General features: G+C 35.8%; 1 protein-coding gene across 3 annotated transcripts in view; it reads right to left on the bottom strand.

The window, feature by feature from the left end:
• LRRC49 (leucine rich repeat containing 49) overlaps window positions 1-21,080 on the bottom strand; it is a 122,583-nt gene that overhangs the window by 81,876 nt on the left and 19,627 nt on the right. For all 3 annotated transcript variants that reach the window (XR_009220084.1, XM_058541978.1, XM_058541979.1), the window contains one exon: window positions 14,392-14,535. Coding sequence is in view for 2 of the 3 variants with exons in the window: in XM_058541978.1 (XP_058397961.1) it covers window positions 14,392-14,535 (144 nt within the window). In the remaining variant the exon portion in view is untranslated. The remainder of the gene's footprint in view (window positions 1-14,391; window positions 14,536-21,080) is intronic.

Below are 21,080 nucleotides of genomic sequence, written 5' to 3'. Positions count from 1 at the left end.
TGTGGGACGCGGCCTCAGCATGGTGGGAGAAGCGGTGCGTCGGTGTGTGCCCGGGATCCGAACCGGGGCCGCCAGCAGCGGAGCGCACACACTTAACCGCTACGCCACGGGGCCGGCCCAATCTCAGCTTTTCTTTATCAACAGGTTATGCTGGTGATATTTTGGGGGAGCCACCATTTGAAAATCTGCTTATCCAAAAAATATGATGTAATTACTTTGTAACGATGGGGAAAGGAGAAATGGGGGGTTCTAAAGCCTTGTAACTTTGAGAAAAAGTCAGTACATTTATTTCATTGTCAAGTGTCAACCCTCCCAACAATTCTTTTCCTGAGGTAACTATTTCACAGGCAGAGAAACTACTGTAAAGAAGCAATAACGTTAACATACCCAAGATGAGAAAAAGAAGATGAAATAAAATATATACATATAGGGGAATATTTATAGCTCATCTGTTATTAATCTGCTCATAGTCTCAAATTTATTATACTTAACAAAACACAATCCTGAGACTCAGATTTAAAACAGTAAGACTCAAAACGATTTTATATATTTTTAAAACATAATCCTTTAAAAATATAAAAATAAAGTTAGTTACTACATGAGTATTGAGAGGATTATAATACTTTCTTTTTCAAAAGAATGACTTGAGAAACATGCTTGTCCTACTCTGCTCAGACACTGTTTTCCATATTCCTAAACTTCACAAAACAACTAAATGATTCAGCAATATGACCATGTGTGGAACATCTACTACTGGAGCTATTTATAGAGCAGCCTCCTGCAGAGGAATAAGGCAGAAGAGAGGTGAAGAGACAGAGGCTTTGGCATGCATCAAATAGGACAAAGATGATAATAATAAAATCACAGCTACTCCCATTGTTACCTATTCTGTCATACAAAAAAGTCAGAGTGAAAATACAGAGGGGTAATTATTTTACTCTGGAGAACTGGAAACAGATTTATCAACAAGGCATTGAATAATTTTGAAAAAAAACAAAGAAAAAAGCACTCCTTTTTATAAAAAGGTTTATTAAGTTAATTCCAAAATTACTTGCTACAGCCATCACTTTGTGACACAGACACCCATATCATACGAAGAATAATATGTATAAGCTATCATATCAACAATTCTAATTGTACATGTAAATGTCAATGGAAAAAATTCCATTATCTGGCTCTGTTACCCAATGGCATTAATATGCATATCTGCTTTCTATATTTGTTCACTACCCATTACATGGCAATAGATATCAGTCACTCTAGCTGCAAGCTACACTTCCAGTCTGATTTTCATCTACATACTGTTGTAATCCCCCTCAAAGAAAAAAATAAAAAGGAACTAAAACCAGACTAGTAAGCAGGCACTGATACTCTAACTACAGAGATTTCCAGTCTTTATAATCTAGGATAACTAGATTTAACAGCCATGAGGAAAAAGCCTCAATTTCATAATCTCAGGCCCTTCCTCATCTGAATCTGTAGTTCAAATGTACTTTGCATGCATGCTCTAACAAGACTCCTCATAAAAAATGGCCCCTGGCATTCATGCCTCTAACACTCCTGGTAAAATTCTCTGGAAAGACAAAAACTCAACTCAGGCTTCACAGCATTCTAACTATCCCAAACTAGTAACCTCTGAAGAAAAAACGAGCATGAGCAAGAGTCAGCAGAAATTTTAGGCAGCAAATGTAGAACTGCCAAAAAGTTAAGAAAATATAATAACTTGATAAAGACCATGGAGCACTTAATTTAAGAATTAAATTAATAAGGTTTAATTTAATAATTAAAATTATTAGAAAATAAAAGAAACCAAACATAAGAAAAAAATATATTACTATAAATAAAGAAACTTGGGCATTTCTGAAAAAAAAATCCATGCAGAACTTATAGAAACATAAAATTATGGTCTTTATTAAAAACTCAATGGATGGACTGAAAATAAGGTTAAACAAAACTGAGGAATGAGTTGGTGAACTGGAAGACAGCTCTAAAGAAGTAATAAGAATGCAGAAATGTAGCAGAGAGAAATAAGAATGATGGAAATTTTAAGAAACAAAGGCTAGAACGAGAGGGTCCATACTACATCTAGCAGGTGTTTATGAAGCAGAAAGAAAGAAAATGGGAGGAGGCAATATTTGAAAATATAAAGACTCAGAGTGTTCCCATAATTAATGAAAGACATGAATCTGCAGATTCAGGAAACACAAATATTAGGTATGCTAATAAAATTACCATATTTAATCAAATCTAAGATACCATCTTACAGTTATTTATGCAACACTTGGTGAAAATAAACTTATGATTAACCAATAATAAAATAATCTATCACAATTTTTATTTCGTTATTACTGAAAGAGCTCTTTTAGATTTACTTAACCACATTTTTTTTTACCAAATATCATTCTTATGCATAAATAAGAAGTAAATTTAGTAAAATAAATTCATTAAATAAATGAACTCTCAAAATATCTCCACTTACTAGAAAGCTAGTGTAGTTCAACAGTGTAGACTGGCAAAATGGTAGACAAACAGATGGAACAGAATAGAAGGTCCAAGAAAAGATTCATTTGATTATAACTCAATTTCAACAAAGATACCAATTCAATTCGATAGGGAAAGTAAGGTCTTTTCAATAAAAGGTGATGGAGCAAACAGCTATCCCTACATGGGAAAATGAACCATGACCCCAACCTCACATCATACACAAAATTTAATTAAAGATGGACCACAGACCTAAAAAGAAAGGAAAAACGATAAGCCTCTGGAAGAAAACAGAGAAGAATATACTTGTGATATTGGGATAGGCAGACTTCTTGGACAGGATGAAAAAGGCACTAATGATAAAAGAAAACAAATTGATAAACTATACTTCACTAAAATTTAAAGCTTCTACATACCAAAAAACCTTGTTAAAAAAGCAAAAAGGCAAGCCACACAGAAAATACACTCAATTCATATATCTAACAAAGGACCTGAATCTAGAATAAAGATCTACTATAACAACGACAAAAAGATAAACAATCCAATTTTTTTAAATGGGTAAAAGACTGAACTGATACTTCACAAAAGGATATCTCAGAATGACCAATAAGCACTTGAAAAGATGCTCAATATCATTAGTCATCAAAGAACTGCAAATTAAAACCACAATGAGAATACAATAGAATCACTAAAATTATAGACTGTCAATGCCAAATACTGGCAAGGATGTGGAGCAATTAGAACTCTCATTTATTGCTGGTGGGAGTGTAAAATGGCACAATCATTTTGTAAAACTGTTTGGCAGTTCCTAATAAATTTAGATATCCACCTACCTTATGGCTCAATAACGACACTCCTACGTATTTACCTAAGAGAAATGAGGGTACGTCTGCCAAAATAAATATATAAATAAAAGACTACAAGAATAGTCATAGCAGCTTTATTTGTAAGAGCCAAAAACTGGAAATAACCAAGCTGCCTGTGAACAGAAGAATGAAAAAGCAAATAGTACTATATTTATACAATGGATACAACTTGGCAATTAAAAAGAAAAAATATCGGGGCCGGCCCGGTGGCGCAAGCGGTTAAGTGCGCGCGCTCCGCTGCGGCGGCCCGGGGTTCGCTGGTTCGGATCCCGGGCGCGCACCGAAGTACTGCTTGGTAAGCCATGCTGTGGCGGCGTCCCATATAAAGTGGAGGAAGATGGGCACCGATGTTAGCCCAGGGCCGTCTTCCTCAGCAAAAAAAAAAAAAAAGAGGAGGATTGGCGGATGTTAGCTCAGGGCTGATCTCCTCACAAAAAAAAAAAAAAAAAAAAAAAAGAAAAAATATCAATACATACAACGAAATGGATGAATACCAAAATATTATGTTTAGCACATAAAATAGTACATACTTTTTATATATATATACTTTATAAAAAGTTCAAAAACAGGCAAAATTAATCCACAGGGATAGAAGTTAAAAAATCTCTGGGGCAGGGAAAGGCATTGACTGGAAAGGGGCAAAAGGGAACTTTCTGGAGTGATAGAAATGTTTTCATTCTTGATCTGGGTGGTGGTCAAATGGAAGTACACTTATATGAAAAAAAGTTATTAAACTACAGTTAAGATTTTTGCATTTTACTGTATCTAAATTATACCTCTGTTTGGAGGAAAAGTCTTCACATTTAGAATTCAACTTCTGAATCACTATTTAACTAATAATGTCCACACTTTTCACACAATATTGTCTTCTGAGCCATCAGGAACATTGGTGATATAGGATGTCCTAAAAGTATACTCTAAGAGTATTGTCTACAGGATTTTCTTCCAAGCTAGTGACACCCAACTTGTATGTTTTGATATTGTTAAGATCAAAAAACATCAGTGCTACCGTCTGAATGCTTGCGTCTCCTCCAAACTCCTATGTTGAAATCCTAACCCCCATCATGGTATTAGGAGGTGGGGCCTTTGGGAAGTGCTTAAGTCAGGAGGGTGGAGCCCTCATGAAAGGAATTAGTGCCTTATAAAAGAGGCTCCAGAGAGATCCCTAGCCCCTTTCACCACATGAGGACACAGAGAAAAGGAATCAGCGACAGACCAGGCAGAGGGCCCTCACCAGAATGCAACCATGTTGGCACCTTCATCTTAGACTTCCTAGACTCCAGAACTGTGAGAAATTTCTGTTGGTTATAAGCTACCCAGTTTGTGGTATTTTGTTATGACAGCCTGAATTGACTAAGACACCAGCATAAATTATTCACACAGCTTCTTGCTGCTTTGAAATTTCTTTCATCTAGTCCAAGGAGTTTGCTCAGCTTCTCCTGCCTTCAGTTCCATTGCTTGGCATGTGATAGGGAACCTCTCTGAACCTATCTTAGTAACAAAATGTAACACAGCTTCACCTGTACATGGTTATCTTTCTTTTAAAGTATTTGATTGTCAATTAGCAAAAAACTGTGGAACTGCGGTCATTCCTCCAACGAAAAATATGTTTCACTAATATAAAATGTATGTCTTTGCTGTTTGATTTCCATGCCTTTGTAAGTAATGTTTCATTTCAATGCCAACTCATGGTGTGGTCTTTTTAAATACATTTTGAACAGTGATTAAATTCAAAACATGTAGTACCAACAATTGAAATGACAATAGTATAAACAGAGGCAAGTTTACATATACTTAGGCAATGAAATTGCTGTAGCCTGTCCAACAGTGATTTCAAGATGCCACAGATTGTAAGACATATCCAGATTTCAGAGTTGTTGAAATATGGAAAAATATGTCTTAAACTGGTGAAATATGGTAGTTTAACATCATATACACACCATAGTGAGTCTGAAGGACTTCAAAAAGAAATCTTATAATCTTGAAAGCAAGCAGAGGAAGAAAAAGACTGCCTCAGAAAAAATGATACTAGACAGTTTAACGACAATAATAGAGCCCAAAGACAATGGAATATGAGCTTCAAACGTCTAGGAGAAAAATGTCAACCAAGTCAAATCATCGCTCATGAATAAAAGCAAAACAAACATATTATTAGACAAACAAAAACTGAGACAGCTTACTACCACCAGAGTTTTTTGCCCACCTTAAAGGAATTTTTTCTAAGTTATATATTTTGGGAGGAGTGGTGAACGCAAGCATGTGGGTGAATCCAAATAAGCATTGACTGAAAACAACAGTAATTAAAACATCTAATTTGAGGAATAAAAAGATAAAAAGAAAATACTATGCACAAAAAACATGTAAAATTGGAGGGGGTTACTGGATTAAATGATTCTAAGGTCCTTATTTGAGAAGAGGGTAGAGATGTGAATAACTCTATAATTTAAGTCAAGTGTATAATTTGATATGTTAAGAGTAACCATTAAAGTAAATAAGAAAGAACAGAGAAAACTCCATCAACCCAAAATAAGATACAAGAAAAAAAAAAGCACAAGAAAAGTAGGACAAATAGAAAGTATGAAATAACATAGAAGTGATAAATCTAAATACATCAGTAATCACAATTAGTATAATAAACTAAAGTTTCTGGTTAAAAGATAGATTCTCAGATTTGTAAGTTTAAAAAAGGAGTTGTGCATTCTTTATAAGAAAAAGGTTGATAAAAAATACTTAATATGGGGGCTGGCCCAGTGGCATAGTGGTTAAGTTCACATGCTCTGCTTCAGCGGTCTGGGGATCGCAGGTTCGGATCCTGGGCGCAGACCTATGCACCACTCATCAGGCCATGCTGTGGAGGCATCCCATATACAAAATAGAGGAAGATGGGCACAGATGTTAGCTCAAGGCTAATCTCCCTCAGCAAAACGAGGACGATTGGCAATGGATGTTAGCTTAGGGCCGATCATCCTCACCAAAAAAAAAAGAATACTCAATGTGATTCACTGAGAAGAACTCAGCATCACGTGTGTTGGTATTCCTGCCAAAAGTGTACCACTGAATCTAATCATGAGGAAACATCACTAGACAAGCCCAAATTGAGGAACATTCTACAAAATAATAAACTAACATTCTTCAAAAATGTCAATGTCATAAAATAAAAGGGAAGATTCAGGTACTCTTCCAGATTAAATAAGACTAGGGAGACATAACAACTGAATGTAATACATGATCTTGAATTTTCTTTTGCTATAAAGGACACTATTGAGACAATTGAGAAAATCTGAATGGGATCTGTAGATTAGATAATAGTATCATATTAATGTTAATTTCCTAATTTTGATCATTGTAATGTGGTTATATAAGAGAATTTCTTGTTTTTAGGAACTACACACGGAAGTTTGTGGAGATAAAGGGTCATCATGTCTGCAACTTACTCTTAAATGGTTCAGAAAAAAGAGAGAGAGACACACACACACACACTCACTGGTAGATACAAAGTGAAGGGAAGAAAGAGAGTGTGACCGAGAGAGGATAAATTAATGTACTAAAATGTTATCATTTAAAGAATCTTTACATTGGGATTTCTTTATACTATTATTACAACATTTTCTGAAATTATGTCAAAATTAAAAATTAAAAAAAGGTTAAGGAATAAAAAAGATATACCAGGAAAACACCAAAAGAAAGCTGGTATTAACATTAGATTAAATAAATATTAAGGCAAGAAGTATTAGTAGCTTCCTGATATATACTACCTAGAACAGTGCTGGGCATACAGCCCATGTTCACAAAATACTTGCTCAATGAAGGAGTTAGTAATAAAGATAGTTAATACATAATGATAAAAGGAACAATTTACCAGGAAGAAACATCAATTTTAAACTTGTGTGTACCTAGAAACATAGCTTCAAAATAATGACCACATATTAGGCAAATATATTGATAGTAAGTATTGACTATAAATATTGACTGCATACTAGGCAGTAAAGCAAATCTCAACAAACTACAAAGAACCAACTACATATAATCCATATTTACTGGCCACATGCAATTAAACTAGAAAAAAATGATGAAAAAAGGAATAAGAAATCCACACATTTCAAAAATTTTAAATATACTTCTAATCAGCATGTGGATCAAAGAAGAAATCATAATGGAACTTAGAAAATATTTAGAACTAAATGATAATAAAAATACTAAATTTCAAAACATGTGAGAAGAAGCTGAAGTGGTTCTTAGAGGGAGATTTATAGCCTTAAGAGCTTATATTAGAAAATAAAAAAGACTGAAAACTAATGTATCAAACATCCAACACAAAACTTTAGAAAGAAAATAGAGGAAATAAGAGAAATAAGAACAAAAATCAATAAAATAATATTTTTTAAAAGCTATAAGAGAGGTTCAACAAAGCTAAAAGCTGGTCCTTTGAAACTACTAGTAAAATAAACAAACTTCAGGCAAGACTGATCAAGAAAAAAGAAGGGATAAATAAGCATTATGAGAAGTGACAAGTGGGACATGACTAGAGATAGAGCAGGCAAAAAAAGTGAACTTAGATGAAGGGCAACTACAGCATATCAAAACTTATGCCCACGATGGTTACTGAGTCAATAGTTTAAAACTACCCAGACTATTTTACAGAGCAGTTCTACCAAATACTCAAGGAACAGAACATCTTTATCTCATATAAATTGAGATTTATAACAAATAGGAAACCAAAACAGGGAATCACAAAATATCAAAATAGGAAGCACTCTTCAACTTATTTTATGACACCAGTACGACCTCCATATAAGAACAATAAAAAGAAAAGAAAATACAGGCCAATCTCATTTATTAACATAGATGTAAAGACTGTGAATAAAATATTAGCAAACAAAATCCAGGAATGTATATGAAATGCAGCCCATAATATACATAATGACCAAAAATGCTGGAATGACTTACATTACAAAATTTTGTAATATAATTTGCAAATTTAATAGATTAAAGAAGAAAAGAATCCATATGATCAATCTAAGAGTTGTATAAAAATCATTTAATAAAATCCAACAACCATTTATAATACAAACTCTAAACAAACTCAAAATAGAAAATAATTTTTTCAGACAATAAATGGCATTTATCAAACATAGCTAGTGATGCATTTCCTTTAAAATCAGGAATAAGGCAAGGATGCCCACTTTCCTTCTTTATTCAATTTTGTACCGGACTTTCAGTCAAACTGGAAGTTCAGTCTAACTCAGCTAAACAAGAAGAAACAAAATATATAATAATTAGGAAAAAATTATCATTGTTCACAAAAAATTATTATTGTCTAAATAGAAATCTTCAAATAATCTAGATATATTATTAGAATTATTAAGTGTCCAGAGCAAGGTTGCTAGATGTAAGATCAATGAACCAAAATCAACGGTGGTTCCATATACTAGTAATAGTAAGAACTCTATTGCTCACCAAAAACATTTACAATAGCAACAAAAAAGTATAAGATATCTGGGAAGAAATCTAACAAAAAACAAGTTATCTATAGAGAAAAGCATAAAAATCATTAAATGAAACATACATGAATTGAGGATATGCTGTATTCATATTATGTCATTCATATTAATGTGCCATGTTCTTATTATGATATTGAAGGCTCAATATCATGGAAATGTCAATTGTCTTCAAATTCAAAGATATCCCAATCAAAGAGACTAGTAGAGTTATTCACGAAACTTGACACGCTATTTTTAGAATGTATATAGAAAAAGAAAGGACCAAAATGACTTTTTTAAATTTTTTTCTAAAAAGGAAGGAAGGACATCTGGCTGGCTGGGAATGGGAGGAAGAGGGAAGAGAAACACAGATTGGGGACCTCATTTGACTAGCTCTTTGGACATAGAAAGTTAGTTATTAGGACAGCGTTATAGTGGAACATGGATAGAGATCAATTAAGTAGAGCAGAGAGGCCAGGCAAAGCCCCATGCATATGTGGATATTTAATCTGCTAGAGGGAGATACTGCCAAGAGGAGAGAGAAGGACAGGAAGAACTCACTCTTCAATAAATGGTGCTGGGACAATCAGTAATACATATGAGAAAAAAACGAAATTGAACTTCAACTTCACACCACAGGCAAAAATCAATTCCAAATAAATGAAACACCTACAGGTGAAGAACAACTTTAAAACTTTTGTTAGACAGTATAGAAAAAGTCCTTATGTCCTCAGCCTATAAGGAAGGATTTTTCAAACAAAAAACAGAAACAATAAAGAAAACTATTGATGATTTTTTACTTCTGTTCCTCAAAAGAGCAGAAACAAAAGAAATACTATCGATCAACAGGAAAAAGAAAAAAAACCTGCTATTACAATGGGCAAAGGATAAGGCTACACACAGAAGAGGCAATCTCAATATCAAAAAGATGAAAGGCATTCAATCTCACTGGAAATTCAAATTAAAATCTCAATGCAACACAATTTCATAGCTAAAAGATTTGCAAAAATTAAAAGGTCTGACAATAGCAAGCATCAACAAAGATGTGAAGTTAAAAAAACACTCAGATAATGCTGATGGAAATGGAGTTTGGTGTGACAACCTTAGGAAAAACTTGGCAATATCTGATCAAGTGAAATGATGTGCATAATGCTGGCACCCAGCAATGCTTCTCCCAAGTATCCACCATTGAGCATTGTTTTCAAATGCAGATTGCAACCAATTTTTTATTGGTCAAGAAATCAATTCAGTGGATTGAGACCAACATTTTTTTTTGAGATCAACATTTTTTAATGAGAATAGAACAGAACAGAATATACCAGAATGGACTGCAGTAAGGGTAGGTATAATTTCATGAAATGCTTGTTTCCATTTTCTATAATGTACCCATATAAATATGTACTCAATAACTGGGTTTCAATATAAATTTATATGTTACCATAGATTATAGCTAAAAATGTCTGAAAGCCACTGTCCTAGAGAAATTGTTACACATACGCACAAAAAGATATGTACAAAAATATTACTTGTGCTACTTTTTTTTTTTAAATTTTTTATTTATTGCAGTAACACTGGTTTATAACATTGTATAAATTTCAGGTGTACATCATTATACTTCTATTTCTGCATAGATTACATCATGATTGTGCTACTTCTTAACAACAAAAAATTGAAAATACTATGACTGCCCACAAATAGAAGAATGAACATTTAATGACAATCATACAATGGAATACTACATAACAATTAAAATCAGTGATCTAGAGCTACAAGTATCAACGTAGACAAATCTCAAAGCATAATGTTAATAAAAGCAACTTACAGAAGATATGTACAGTATACCTTTTACAGAACATTTAAAAGCATGCAGAAAGGGCCGGCCCCGTGGCTTGGCGGTTAAGTGCGCGTGCTCCGCTACTGGCGGCCCAGGTTTGGATCCCGGGCGCGCACCGACGCACGGCTACTCCGGCCATGCTGAGGCCGCGTCCCACATACAGCAACTAGAAGGATGTGCAGCTATGACATACAACTATCTACTGGGGGGCTTTGGGGGAAAAAAAGGAAGAGGATTAGGCAATGGATGTTAGCTCAGAGCCAGTCTTCCTCAGCAAAAAGAGGACGATTAGCACAGATGTTAGCTCAGGGCTGATCTTCCTCACAAAAAAAAAAAAAAAAATGCAGAAAGACTATTTCATATTGTTTAGGGATACACACATATACGGGAAAAGGAAACAGACATACATGGGATTAAACAGCAAATTCAGGATTGTGGTAACCTCTGAAAGCAGAGAGGGAATGTGATGGGGGAAGGTTACACAAGAGGCTTCACCCATGTTTGAAAGACAATAGGAAAATTGAGAGGTTTTCATTTATTAAGTTGACTGGTGGATACACAAATGTTGGTAATATTATTTCCTATTCTTTTAAAAGTGTCTGAAATGTTTAATAATTTTTAGAAGGGAAAGATATATACTGAAGAGACATTTGGCTTGAAATTTACAAAATTTCCAAGAAAAAGATTAGTGAATTTAACTACAACGAAAACCAAACAGACAAGAACTTTTCCACATCAAAAACATCAGAGAAGATTTCTAATAAGATGGTGAAGTAGGTAATGTATTTGTTTCATCTCCTTCCCAAGATTCAATGGGTGAAGCAGAAAAAAACACACAAAATGAGTAAATCCACGGAAATGCTAAAAACAAGAGAGTTATCATTAATAGATCGGCATTTTTCATGAATTTCAGGAAGCTGGAAAGCAGATAGGATCTTATTGGATATATCCTGAACAGAGAAAACTGCAGCTTAAAACTAGCAAGAGAGACGCTGCACTGCAAACGCAGCAGTTCTGTCTGACAGAATGCCATCTTACTCCATGCTCAGACTTAATACACACAAAGAGCAGGCGTGGACTGCGGCTAATTGTGGGCAATCAAGTAGATGTGTAATTAAAGGTCTGTCTACTCAACAGCTATTCCTGGAACACCAACAAACCCATCCCATCCCCAGCCCACTCCCACTCCTGCCATGTACACACACACAACCATGTACAGAGGAGCTGGCTGAAGAAACCCTCAGCTGGAGCCTCAGGATCTGTTCTCTAAACAAATAGAGTATCTGTCAAGGAAGGATGGAGAGCGTGGGTGTTCTATCTATGGAGGTGGTTAATAACTGCTACAGTAGAACCCGAGAGGAAAAAGGAATGGTAGTTTCACCTGGCACATAAGATACTCAAGTCCTTCTACTCCCAAAAGTAAAGTCTTCCCTATTTTGGCAATTACAAAGTAAGCCTGCCTTTTCCCTTCCACTCGCTCTAAAGGGAAGTCTGCCAATGTGTGGGATTTAACAACTTACACAAAGCTAGTGATCATTCCAGGGAGAGATCCTATGGTTAAAAAGACCGATTCAGCTGCACAGGAGACCCAGCCACTATTTAACATGGTCCTTCATTTAAAGATTACCAGCCATTGAGGAAAATCAAAACCACGAAAGAAAAAAAAAAGCAAAAAGAAAAAATGTGATATAACTGACCCTGGAGAAAAGAAAAGATAATGAAAAAAAAAAAAAAATGAATCCTCGGATTTAAAAGTCTCTTGGCTCTTTTAAGAAAAGGATACTTTGAAAAAGAAACAAGAGTTGGATAAAGTTTCTTATTTATCCTTATACGTGTACTCTCAATTTTCTATAAATTAATATACATGATACTTGTCATTATCATGATAATGACATCATATGTATAATACCTATCACTAAATCTTTTTAACTTTTAGAAATTAATACAGTTTCCTTTTCCATAAAATGCTTATTGCTGCCTAAACTATACCAGTAATGATTAGACATAATACTCAATGGGAAATTCAGTAAGCAATTTCTTAGATATGCATTATGCATTTTCCAAACGAAAGACAAAATATAGACAGGAATCCACCAAAGCTTTTTAGATTCTTACTATACCCAATGTCTTGAGGTCAGATTAAGTTCAGCCTGAGTAGTTCCTAGAGACTCAGCAATGTAACAGATTAATTCAATCTGGATGTCTTTTAAAATAAGCAAGCCATTTCCAATATTTAAATCCAGTCTGGGGAGGGCCTGACAGAATTTACAGGTTCTGGAATAAATCCAGGTCTTGGAGAAGGTTCTGAAATCATCCCAACCTCCTAAAAGATATGAGCACTACTTGGCTCAGATTTTCAAAATGAAATCAGCCTGTACAATGGGGGCTAGATATAAGGCATCATCTGTCCCCCAGCCTTTACCAGGGTACCACTTACAGTTATACTTATCTACTAAGGAACTCAATGTCTTGAAGAAGTTCAGAGTTAGATTTTGCCTTTAAAAGTGCTTAAATGATATCCAGAGAGGATCTAATGAAGTTTTTCTATTGCATGTAAACAAAGGAAACTTGTTAAAAGAACAAATAACAGGGGCCGGCCCGGCGGCATAGTAGTTAAGTTCAGCGAGCTCCGCTTCAGTGGCCTGGGTTCGCAGGTTCAGATCCTGGGTGCAGACGTACACCACTCAACAAACCATGCCGTGGAGGCGTCCCACATACAAAATAGAGGAAGATGGGCAGATATTAGCTCAGGGCCAATCTTCCTCAAGCAAAAAAAGGAAGATTGGCAACAAGTGTGAGCTCAGGGCTAATCTTTCTCACCAAAAAAAAAAAACAAATAACATTTTTACAAATCATTAGAAGTCTTCTTGGCCCGTATCATCTCATACAGCTGAAGGCTGTATTTCTAGTGCTCTTCACATATGCACAAGTACAAAATACCTGAGCACCAAGCTGTTATTTAGTTGCCGAACTTGGGTATAACTATAATAACTCTAATGAAGTTTATCTTCAGAGTTCCAGAGTCGCCTTTCTGTAGTTTTGCCCCCACAATACTAACTCTTTTCCTCTTGCTCACATGCCAGTTCTCTACCATCTTTATGTCTTTTTTCAGAGTCAACAAGCCAAAAGGATCCTAGAGATAATCTAGCCCAATGCCCTCATTTTAGAGAAAAGTAAACCGAGGCTTACAGAGTTAAAGTGATTTACCCAAGGTGACACAGCTCATGAGAGATGAAGCTGAGACCAGAACTAGACCTCTGATGCCCTATGCAATGCTCTTTCCACTAAACCAAGCTGCTGCTTTAAAAACTGCAAAGGATATGATATTTACGCATGTCTTCACAGCCCTCAACCTCTCCTCTGTGTGCCTTTTTCCTCTTGGTGCAACAATTCATCAACTTTCAGTCACCAATAACCTTTCTTTCTTATTAATTCTATACCCATGACAAAACAGGAAAGGATTCAGTGTTCATTTACACTAGCTGATTCATTTACTGATAACACTTCTATTCTGTTTCTAATTTTATATTTATCTTTTAAAATAGAAAACACCTTAACACTTCCCAAATCAAAATATTATAAAGCTTAATAATTATATCCACAATTTAAATTCAGAAAAAAACTAAATTACCTTTGATTCTTACTTTGCATAAAGCAATGCTATAACATTTATTTCATTTCCTTTAAAGAAAAACCAGGGACCACATATTGATGCCATTTTAATACTCACCACAAAAGTGATCTGATTGTGTCTCAGGTTAAGTTCAGTTAGTGAGTCCAGCCCATTAAGGTTATCAACGTGACTTAAAAGGTTCCTGGCAAGATTTAAAACTCTCAAATCACACAAATGATTGACATTTTCAATTGTGGTAATCTGTTAAAAAATGAGGAAGGGATGATTAGCAGCCATAAATCTCAGACATGCATGTTATAAAAACTCTAAAAATAAAATATATAGTCACTGGATTCACTGACAAGTTTATATGAAGACATTTAAAAATCTATTTCCATTTCCTCTGTTGTAGATAATCTGAAGTCATTTAACTTGTGAAAGTTAACCAAAGAAACATATATTTTATAATTTGACAATAGTAAATATTTGAAGTAAATTTTATCAAATAATCAACAAGTCCATTGTTTGGCACATCTCTAAGTGCCCCAACAGCGTGCCAGGTAACAAGAAGTATACATACCACCTGCCAAATAGAAACTTACTGTGAGCTCAAGGCATAAGCTCACCATGTTTTGACCAAGCAAGACTGTCCTCCGAGAGAAAAGGCAAGGAAAAGGAATGATACCAAGTTCCCCTTGTTGATTCCATTTATACTGCAGGATCCTGAGAGCCGTCATGGGTCTGAAGGGAAAAGATTCAAGGAACTAGGATCCCTAGTGGAGGGTGAGGATGGATATTCTTTATTAGTGGAAATGCTTAAGACAGATAGATAATGTTTAGTCAGGTAGACATTAACTGTTTAGAATGACAGGACTTGCATCATGGAATGTGCACGTGTACATAAGCACTGAACTGCAGCGGAGAAGCTGGAGCTGCACAGTAAGGTGAGGGTAAGTAAAAGCCACACCCATGAAGTGATGAGATCTCAACATGATTTTAAGCCCCACTACCGTAGTACAGCAAGCATAGCACAATGGGATGAGTTCCTGCGTGATACAAAAGTAGGGGTCCTTTCGGGGGACTTTAGCAACCTTTTAATATAACTTAAAATATTACTTAAATAACAATGAGTCATACACATAACACTTTTCTTCTGAACATTAAAAAAAATAAATTTCAGGGGGCCGGCCCAGTGGCACAAGCGGTTAAGTGTGCGCGCTTCACTGTGGCAGCCCAGGGTTCGCAGGTTCGGATCCCGGGCGCGCACCGACGCACTGCTTGGCAAGCCATGCTGTGGCGGTGTCCCATATAAAGTGAAGGAAGATGGGCACGGCTGTTAGCCGAGGGCAAGTCTGACTTAGCAAAAAAAAAAAAGAGAGGAGGAGTGGCAGATGTTAGCACAGGGCTGATCTCCTCACAAAAAAAAATAAATAAATTTCACAATGACTAGAGGTTAATTTTTTCATATGTATTGCCATCACAAATTTGTATTATTTGAAAATTTTCATTTACCACTGCAAAGCAGATGTTGGCTAAAAGAAGTTTTTTTCTTGATTTATAATCCAGTTTCTATGTTGTTATTTGGACCTTCTCTTACATTCAAGAAATATCATCTAGATTCCATCTAGGTTTGAGAGGGGAAATTAAACTACATTTATCATAAATTCAATAATATAGAAAGGTAACATCTGACCATGCTTTAAAATTTGTCCTAAGATTTTTGGTCTAACAAATGTAAAATGACAATAAATTAAATAAAAATTGTAAAAGAAGAAACAAGGTTATCAGCATTTGCAGATGACAGATCTGTACAATAAGACATGGACAAAAATATTTCATAAATAAATAGTTGATGGAATTTGAAATGTATGGAATCAGCAAAAAGCAAAACAGACACTGTAGAAAATCAGTACTGTCAGCATAAGCTTGAGAAATTCTCCTAAAATACTAAGAAAAAATAGAGATAAGAGGAATAAAAGATAAGATGGGGATGTGAAAGACAAACAATATAGATATAACAAACATAAATGGAAAAGCAATATTTATATATATAAAATAAAGCTTTCCTGAGCTCAAGAAAGATATAAGTATATAGAACAAAGGGGCACAATTGTTGTATGACCTGCATAGGGTGTTTTCTCCCTTCTGCAAATAATCATGGGGGCACTTCTAGAAAACTACCTCTCTCTAATTCCATTTGGTTCTGGTGAGACTTACAATTAGAATGCCTACATTTTAGAGTTACCCTTTAGTTTAAACTCTGAAAAGAAACATTGTTAATGTTAATTCTAATATATAGGTATCAACCTGTAATTAAAAAAAAAAATCACTGGGGATATTGCTGGGCTTCTTGCTTTGCAATCAGATAGGCCAGAATCGTGTGCAACATCTCTGATAGAATAAAGTCTGTTACTTGTCGCGGCCATGGACAAAATCACAAGCATAGAGTAAATTGATAGAAACTTCAGGCAAAGGGTGGTATAGGGTGAGATCATAGTTCTTGATTAGTTAATAAACTTCACAAGAAGAAGAAGAGAATGTTTGAAAGCCCAGTTATGGGGTCATACTGATCAGAGAGACAGTCCTAAGATAGACTGCAGATTTTCTTAATACACATAGGAAAGCTGGATTCTCCAGTCTTATCTTTGTGTGTAAGAGTAACCAGACTGCTCTGTCTAAATAAAGATAACCTTCCTACGCAGCAATACCGAAAGGGCAAAGGTCTGCTTTCAAGCGAGCAATCACAGAAAGGGCAAGCTCTCCCTGAAGGGAAAGATTTCGCTGAAAGAACAGGTTCTTTTTGAAAAGCACAGTTGTGTCCATGTTAAAGCAAGCATTACCGAGAGAACAAATTCTGGTAGATCAAAAAAAATCTAGGTCAGAAATTGAGAGTCAACCTCCCAGATTTCTCTGTATACTTCACTACTCACATATAATCAATTGCTAAATCTTGATGTTTCTACTTTTTCAATATTTGTCCAATCTGCCCCCCTATTATTATCCCTATTGCTCCTACTTTAGTTCAAGTCGCCATGACTTCTCACAAAGACTACTGGCTTAGTCTCTCAACTGTTCTCTGTCTCGTTTCACCTCCCTCCATCTCCTTCCATTCCCCAGTCTATTTCTTGAACACTATCATCATTCCTCAGAACATTTTCACATCCATAAACCAATTGCATTTTATTTCACAATGCACACCAAGTACCATTTTTATTCCCAATGGAAGTAAATTCAAAAGACAGACAATATTCACTTAATTTCCTTTTAGCTTTTTAACTACCTGATGCTATTTTTTTAGAGTTGGACATTGTTTCATCTTAAACAGTTTATCTCCTGACTTTTTAGAAGCCTAAGGTAACCAAGACTGTCTTTGCTTTGAAATACTCCAAATTTTTGCTTATTGGATTTAGATATTGTAAAACCAGACTCAGATTTTCATTTCAAACTTCCTTCTTGTAGTTATAGAACCTTGAGAAATAATTTGTGTGGTACAATATTTAATATTAATACACGCAATATCACAAACATGCTGAAATTATAAGACAGCTAATACACGTCAGCTAAAAAGGAATAGAGCAGTTTTCATCAATATAATGGTTGGTAAATAATTCCTACATATAATATATAGATCAAGTGATATGTTATTCATTTATCAGGTGCTCTTACAGATCGTGGGTAATGCCCACTAATTCTTAAAGGTATATTGTAATGTGAAAACCACATAAATATGTCTATTTCACACATATACATTTTAAAACAAACTTAAGAAAAATATTGCTGCCATAAAATGTTTCACTTATAGTTATGAATAGTTTTAAAAATAGTGGGCTACCCAGAAATAAAACCACATATCTATGGATAGTTGATCTTTTTTTTTTTTTTTTGTGAGGAAGATCAGCCTTGAGCTAACATCTGCCAATCCTCCTCTTTTTGCTGAGGAAGACTGGCCCTGGGCTAACATCCATGCCCATCTTCCTCCACTTTATATGGGACGCCGCCACAGCATGGCTTCACAAGCGGTGCGTCGGTGCGCTCCAGGGATCCGAACCTCCAAACCCCAGGCCACTGCAGCAGAGCACGTGCACTTAACCGCTTGCGCCACTGGGCCGGCCCCTGGACAGTTAATCTTTGACAAAGGAGCCAAGAACATACAACGGAGAAAGGAAAGTCTCTTCAATAAATGGTGTCGGGAAAACTGGACAGCTACATGCAAAAGTATGAAAGTAGACCATTACCTTGCACCATACACAAAAATTAACTCAAAATGGATTAAAGACTTGAATGTAAGACCTGAAACTATAAAACTCCTAGCAGAAAATATAGGCAGTACACTATATGACACTGATCTTAGCAGCATCTTTTCAAATAACATCTGACCGGGCAAGGGAAACAAAAGAAAAAGTTAACAAATGGGACTACATCAGACTTAAAAGCTTCTGCAAAGCAAAGAAGACCATGAACAAAGCGAAAAGACAACCCACCAACTGGGAGAAAATATTTGCAAATCACTTTCTAAGGGGTTGATCTCCAAAATATATAAAGAACTCACACAACTCAACAACAAAAATACAAACAACCCAATCAAAAAATGGGCAGAGTATATGAACAGGCATTTTTCCAAGCAAGATATACAGATGGCCAACAGACACATGAAACAATGTTCAACATCACTAATTATTAGGGAAATGCAAATCAAAACAAATGTGAGATATCACCTTACACCAGTCAGAATGGATATAATTACCAAGACAAAAAATAACAAATGTTGGAGAGAATGTGGAGAAAAGGGAATCCTCATGCACTGCTGGTGGGAATGCAAACTGGTGCAGCCACTATGGAAAACAGTATGGAGATTTCTCAAAAAATTAAAAATAGAAATACCATATGATCCAGCTATCCCACTACTGGGCATTTATCCAAAGAACTTGAAATCAGTGATCCAAAGAGATTTATGCACCCCTATGTTCACTGCAGCATTATTAACAATAGCCAAGATGTGGAAGCAACACAAGTGCCCATCAACTGATGACTGGATAAAGAAGATGTGGTATATATATACAATGGAATACTACTCAGCCATAAAAAAGACAAAATTGTCCTATTTGCAACAACATGGATGGACCTTAAGGGTATGATGTTAAGTGAAATAAGCCAGACAGAGAAAGACAAATACTGCCTTTCACTCATACGTGGCATATAACAAATACATGGATAAAGAGAATAGATTGGTGGTTACCAGAGGGGTGGGGGGTGGGTGAAAGGGGTAAAGGGGCACATATGTAAGGTGATGGACAATAATTAGACTACTTGGGGTGACCAAGCCGAAGTCTACTTAGAAATTGACAAACAATAACGTACACCCAAAATTACACAATGTTATAAACCATTATGATCTCAATAAAGTTACTGGAAAAAAAAATAGTGGGCTACAAGTTAAATGGCAATTCCTTAGTATGACGTACAAAGCCCTCCACAATCCGGCCTTTACCTACTTTTCTCGCCTTATCTCTCACCATTCCTCAACTCGTGCTAAATTTTCTAGCAGTAAAAAATACTTACCATGTTGTTTTTAGTCTCAGTGCTTTTGCATATGGTATTTTTTTTCTGACAAAACTCTTTAGTTCCTCTTCCCCTTCCACCACCATCCAACTGGGTAACTTCACCTCTACTAGAGTGTCACTTACCAGCCTGCAGAGCTGGGCAATTCCCAGGCTGTCAACACTCCTCCCACCAAGTGCACGCACAGACAGACACTCAGGTGGGGCTGGGATGAGATTAGAATCTAAGATGTGGCCTATCTAGATCTATCAAGGCTTTTATTAATTACATTAGCTTTTCACCAAAACGATTGGGACTAACAGCTGTTAGAAAGCCTAGAGGGATCATACTGAGGTTTGTGCCTGACCGACTGCAAGTGGCAGTGGCAGAGCTTGTTCATCACTAGGCAGGGATTCCTGGATCATCCCAGAATGTATGCTTATCACCTCAGGAGAGGCTTTACCTCCTGATTGAGTATACAGCTCATGTAGCTATTCATAAATAAATACATTTCAAAGACTAAAATTTAAAAGGAAGAGCAGGGCCGGCCCTGTGGCTTAGCGGTTAAGTGCGCGCGCTCCACTGCTGGCGGCCCGGGTTTGGATCCCGGGCGCGCACCGACGCACCGCTTCTCCGGTCTCGCTGAGGCTGCGTCCCACATACAGCAACTAGAAGGATGTGCAACTATGACATACAACTATCTACTGGGGCTTTGGGGAAAAAATAAATAAATAAAATTATAAAAGGAAGAGCAAAGGGTTAAAAAACAGCCAAGACGCTCTGAGAGAGAAGAATAAGGAGGGAGAATATGACAAGCCAGATAGAGAAATCGAGACAGACACACATTAGGGGTAGAGAAGTTGACTTACTAAACAGAATAACAAGCTCAGATTATACAGTACTCAGGGAAATATAAATCAAAACCACAAGGAGACAACACTTTATATAAATTTAATTGGCAAAAATTAAGAAGTCTGACAATTCCAAATGTTGAAAAGAATGTGAAGCAACAGGATCTCTTAAGTATTACTGGTAGGAGTATAAACTGGTACAACCACTTTGGAAAACAATTTGGCATTATCTTTTTCTTTTTTCTTTTTTTTTTTTTGTGAGGAAGATCAGCCCTGAGCTAACATCCATGCTAATCCTCCTGGTTTTTTGCTGAGGAAGACCAGCTCTGAGCTAACATCTATTTGGTATTACCTTTTAAAGTTAAACATTGACGTAATCTATGACCCACCAGTTTCACTCCTAGATGTAGACTCTAG

Source organism: Diceros bicornis, chromosome 5 (genome assembly GCF_020826845.1).
Source record: "Diceros bicornis minor isolate mBicDic1 chromosome 5, mDicBic1.mat.cur, whole genome shotgun sequence".
In the NCBI taxonomy this organism is placed as follows: Eukaryota; Metazoa; Chordata; class Mammalia; order Perissodactyla; family Rhinocerotidae; genus Diceros; species Diceros bicornis.
This window is presented reverse-complemented; position numbering and strand designations above follow the sequence as displayed.